Genomic DNA, 5,697 nt, shown 5'->3' on the forward strand with positions numbered 1-5,697 from the left:
ATTTGCTGATATTCACTATCGCTTTGTGTATTCGATAGTTATTGCATTATGTTTGGGGTTGTGTTCTTAATTAATTGACTTTTACATTATCAAAGGATAAAGATCATTCTATGACATTCAGTCAAACCATAAAGACCAAATTCTTACTTTTAATACCATAAAAAAAAAAAATTATAAATTTCTCCCTACCAGGTATGTTGAACCAAATTTATAATTGAACTTATATATGAGATGATTATCATTTCTTTCTTTATTTTTTTAATTGGCATGCAAAATGTGTTAGAGACATTAGATATAATAACAATCTATGGTAGTAAAAGACTAATAAACTATTTAAACGGACTTAAACATGTTTTTAAAAAGTAATTTGTTTAAAATAAACATAGAAAATGTTTCAATGAACTCTTTAATTTTCTATTTAAAATTAAAAGCTTATTTTTTTTTATAAAAAAAAAGTTAGCACTTAAAAACTAAAATAAACTCAGTCAAATCGGAAGGACAAAAATGGAAGAAGAGAGTAACATATACATACATACATACATAACATAACATAACATAACATTTGGTCATTATTAAATTCCGGTAATTAGGGATTATAAGGATGAAATGAAATATATGTTTAATTAATTATCAATATTAACATAAAGTAGAGACAAGAGAGACTTTCATCATACCACCAAAGAACACACATCCCCATACTACATCTTTTCTTTTTCTTTTTCTTTTTTCTCCCATTAAAGAAAAAAAAAAAAGAAAAAGAAGAAAAAAGAAAGCAAGATGTAATTAATAGATGTGAAGATAAAACTTGAAGTTGAGTGGGTCCGACATGTCGAATCTTTTGAGCCTCTTTTTCTTTTGTCTTTGTTGTTGTAGCTTCTTTCAGTGAACCAACCTTTTTTTCTTTATACCATTGCACATCACTTCTTTTTATATATATTCTCAAACTTTGTGGTTTTCTTTTAATGCGAGAATAACAATATGAGAAGCTATAAAGGATTTTGTTTTTTCTTTTTTTCTTTTTTTCTTTTACTATAAAGAGAAGAACCCACCACCAAATTAGCCGTGTCCAAATTCAAATGAAGATAGTTGGAGGGAATTTGATTCTAGAATCATCCATCGAAAAATCCATGTCATTTGCCACCTGTTGAGATTCATATATCAATTGAATTTAGATCTACGTTAAACTGTTATTTTATTTCTTATGACTTCGTCATGTTTACAGGAACTAAAATTGTTATTTTCGATGAATTTTTCTAGGAACTAAAAAGTATTTTTGAAAACTATACAAACTAAAATGGTAAAAAATTAAATGAGTTAGATTATAAGTTTAATAATTGAACTTAAAAGAGTTGTGTATAATATGTCTCTAAGCCTTACAATGGTGTTCTTTCTATGACATTTAGTTCTTCTTTTAAAAAAAAATTATACAATTGTCTTATAATGTCCTCAAATTCAAGTACTATGTTTGATATTTGATATGTACTTCAAATTTAAAGAAAGTGTAAACAAAGTCCATGAATTTTTAACTCTCACTTCTAAATCTAATAAATTCCTAACATAATAAATTAGTTAGGTTTCATTTTGTAAATATTTGGTTTAGAAAATCAAGTTAGGAGTAACTTTTCAAAAAAAAATTTACTTTTTGATTTTTTTTTTTTTTTTTTTTGTTGACTATAAGTACCATCCTTATTCTACCTAAAGGTAAAGCATTGTAAAAATGAAAGAGAAAAGTAGATTTAATTTTGAAATTCCAAATTATTTGAATGATAAGAATGATCATTACCACTTCTTATAATGATAAGAATAATTATTAGGATGGAAAGAAGAGTAAGTAATTATTTGATTGCATTTAAATGAAACTTACCTTTTCGTTTGTCACAATAATGGCTTAGGAAAGCGAGGAAAACAACTATGAATGCAATTCCAGCAATGAGTCCAATTATTACTGCCAATGTCTTCTCAATCTCTACGTCGTCGTTTCTACCATCTAAAAAACCAAAAGTTTTACATTTTATCAAATACTAAATCACAGTGGACTCGAAATAACTTTGGGTCTAAAACAGCTTCCCTAAGAAAAGAAGGAAGCTACAAAATTTGTATGGAAATGGGTTTTGACCCCAATTGGAATCAGTTGCCTTGTAAACATTTTTCCATTTTCAAAATATGTATAATTAAAATCATCGGATTCTCTAAGTGGACTCCAAATTTCTAAACAAATCTTTAAAATGGGAAGTTTTCACTTTATACTATAAAACTAAAATGTCTTCCATAACTCTCTACAAACTTTTATTTGAATTTAAATTTCGAGTATGTATTTATACAGACTAATTTTTAAATATAACATATTAAATCAAAATATAATAAAATTTCAAATTCTATTCATAGTTTTAAAGTTGAGAAAATATTATATAAAAATATGGATTAGTTAAATAAGAATATAAATACAACTAGAATTAATTAAAAAAGGTTAATGAATAAAGTCTTTGACCTCTCCCCCACCATGTGTTTGTGCTAAGAGATTAACCACAGTTTTCTTTTCATTTCTGTTTTTATTTTCCTCTCTCACTTTTGGTGTACACAATGCACATAAAACTATTTTTGAAAAGTAAAAAATTTAAATAATGAAAACTAAATGAATGGAAAGATGTGAAAGAAAATTGGTAATCATCACATTGACCCAACCCTCCAATTCACACCTTTATATGCACATGAAAGTATTTTTTTTAAAAATTTTTTATTATTATTTTAATTGAAATAATTTACTTGATTGTAAATTAAAAATTAATTCACTTAATAGTTTTAATTATGAAAACTAAACCATATATATAAAGGTGAGCATTTTTCACTTCTAAATCCTAAAGACTCATCCAAGTAATCACCCACCAACCATTCACAACTTCCTTATTTGGCTTTCTCACATACTATGTTATTGCATTTATATACTTTGAGGCTTTTTTTTTTTTTTTTTTTTTTTAGTATAACAAGTTTTGAATCTATTAAAGAAGTAAAGTCAATTTTCAACCTACCTTCAAAATTCATCTCTTAGTTGGATTTAAATTGACTTTTAGTCTTGAGTACATTTCGTAAAAGTTGGAAATTAAAGTGGCTTTAAAATTTAGGTTAAAATATCATTTTCGACTTCATCTTTTGAAATTTATTTAATTTTAGGTTATACACTCTAAATTATTGAATTTTGGTTAGGATGTAATTGTAAAAGATGTTAAATTTAGTTTGTCAAAGTTAATTTTATCAAAATTGATTAAATAATAGCAATAAAGGATTGGAGATATGAGTCAATAAAAACCCACTTAAAATGTTATTTGAACTTAAAATTAAAAAATATATTTAGCCGGTACAGCTCTACTATATCAAACTATTGGTAGGAACTTTGACTCACCGTTATGTTGGTAAAGTAACCTACCCTACCTCACAATAATTGAACTCAAAGTACTCATTTTTTTTAAAACTATGTCACTAAAATCAATAAGAATAAAAATTAAACTTTAATTATAATCATAATTAAAATTTAGTAATTGTAATTTAATAAATTAATTTAAAAGTTAGAGAAATTGTTCAAAACCACGAAATAGACGTACTATTTATACTTTAAAACACAAAAAACCAAAATTAAAATTTGAAAATTTAGAATTTAACTAAAATCAAAATGTAAAGTAGGAAGATGCATACCATTTGCACTGCCACCACCACCGTCATGAGATCGAACACTACCATGGGAGAACCGAGCATAGCATTTCCCCAAGAACACATCGCCCCAACCTGCCGATGCACAATCCGTCCTAAGTCTCCCGACCGCCGCGGCAACACAATCTTGACACTCCATACCATCCAAATCCCCAACGCATTGTGCCACCCCTTGAACATCCCCAGAACCACCCACTCTAAACGGCCGATACCCACCATTGCCATCCGCCGCGGCCAAATACGCCAACACAGCATCCCTTCTAGCCAACCCACCGGAATCATACCCCATCACAGCCCCACACTTCTTCACCACCACCGTCTTGTCCTCCACACCCAAAAAGCTCACATTGTCGTACTTCACAAAACACCCCTCCAACTGCAACGCGCCACCGCACGCGTCTAGGCACAGCGACCCCAATTGAGCCACTGCGTGCGTCACACATTTTGCACATGCTGTGTTCTCGAGGTCGCCACGGCATTGGTACAGACCGTACACGGTGTCACCATCGCTAGCGCCTGCGACGGTGAAGTTTGTGTAGAGTGTGAAAGAGGCCGAGTTGAGGAGAGAGGTGAGAAGGGAGTTGAGATTCGACTCGATGGTTGAACCGGGAGTGTATTTGGATTGAGAACAGCCGCCATAGACAAAGGACGTCTGGCCGGTGGGGGAGGCCCTGGTTGGCAGCGGGAGGGTGGAAGTGAAGAGGAGGAGGAAGAGTGAGAGGGGAAAAAATAAAGGCATTTTGAGAGAGATGATACGGAAGAGAGGAGAGATGTGGCATTGAAGGTTTTGAAAGGGTATTTTTATATGGGCTTTTGGTGATTGATCCCATGCAAGGAATTTCTTGGGTGCATACAATTATATTAATTTCAGTGATTATTTACTCAAAATTATTGGAATATAATAAACTAATAAAGTTTTGATTTGTTGTTTCAATTTGGATTTGTGTGATTTTAATTAAAAGTTTTAGCTTCATCTCTCTCTATAGTATGGTTGAGGTTTCATGTTTGTTTGGAAACGCATCTTTTTATCCACTCTATCTATATATAAAACCCAACAATTTATTCTTTTGTTTTCTACACTTTTTACTATTGCAAATACACAATTCAATAAGATGGCTACAATATTATTATTTTTAATAATTGGTTTGTTGAATGTGAAATTCATATGCTTCCAAATAAGAAATAACTATTTGATACAATTAATTTTTTTTTTCTTTCATTCTAATGTAATTCAAATGTGCAAAATTGTTAGACCTAATTTGTGATGGTCCCCTTGAATAAATTTTCAAACTGTTTGTGAGTATTTAACTAAATTTTGTGGACATCAACAATAAACATTTTTTTTTTTAAATTATGGCAATAATCAAATTGAAATTAAACTAAAATTATTAAGTTAGAAGTGAAAAGTTTAAGATTATACATCATATTGACGTGACTGTCTAGACACTCAACGCATATCTATCCCTTCACGAGATATTACACTAAACACCTAGTAAGCATATTCAACTCAATAATCATCTTAACACAACTTAACTTCATAACACAAGATAGAACAATCAAACTTGTCTTATTACTTAACAACATGTGTTCCAAATATATAATACAAATTTTCATAGTTATAAAGAATTATAAGTAAAAGGCTCCCGACACCTAGCATAGCTTTTTTAGAATCAACTAATTAGAATGCTTGGTTTGTTCTCCTAAATGCATAACACCTCCTCTTAACCTTTTTTACTTGGCCTCAACGCCTTGATAACCTAGGGAAGGGAAGCTTAACAAATAAGTCAAATACTTAGTGAATGAGGTTTTAGAAAACCTTTTGGAGATACAATATAATCAACAAATTCATTTTCATTAAACAAGCTTACAAGGCCTCATTTCAAAACAGATTAGTTTACACTTATTCTTTTCGCCAAGAACATGAACCACACCCATGCATAGACCTAGGATTTATTTCACCAGCATCCCTTTGGAAATTCCAGATTCATTAATTCT

The 5,697-nt window shown here is 30.2% G+C and overlaps 1 protein-coding gene across 1 annotated transcript; it reads right to left on the reverse strand.

Moving 5' to 3' along the window:
• Nucleotides 1-602: 602 nt before the first annotated feature.
• On the reverse strand, nt 603-4,707 carry LOC103502530 (plasmodesmata-located protein 6-like). Its single transcript, XM_008466488.3, has 3 exons — nt 3,688-4,707; nt 1,865-1,987; nt 603-1,141 (listed from the first exon to the last, which is right to left on the reverse strand). The coding sequence occupies exons 1-3, from the start codon at nt 4,439-4,441 to the stop codon at nt 1,131-1,133; spliced, it is 888 nt and encodes a 295-aa protein (XP_008464710.1). The 5' UTR covers nt 4,442-4,707; the 3' UTR covers nt 603-1,130.
• Between the last annotated feature and the right edge of the window lie 990 nt (nt 4,708-5,697).

Source organism: Cucumis melo, chromosome 10 (assembly GCF_025177605.1).
Source record: "Cucumis melo cultivar AY chromosome 10, USDA_Cmelo_AY_1.0, whole genome shotgun sequence".
NCBI classification, from domain to species: domain Eukaryota; kingdom Viridiplantae; phylum Streptophyta; class Magnoliopsida; order Cucurbitales; family Cucurbitaceae; genus Cucumis; species Cucumis melo.

Coding starts and splice junctions, on each gene's coding strand:
- LOC103502530 (XM_008466488.3), bottom strand. CDS start 4,441: ATGCCTTTATTTTTTCCCCTCTCACTCTTCCTCCTCCTCTTCACTTCC. Junction 1,988..3,687: donor TGGTGGTGGCAGTGCAAATG/GTATGCATCTTC, acceptor TTGGTTTTTTAG/ATGGTAGAAACGACGACGTA.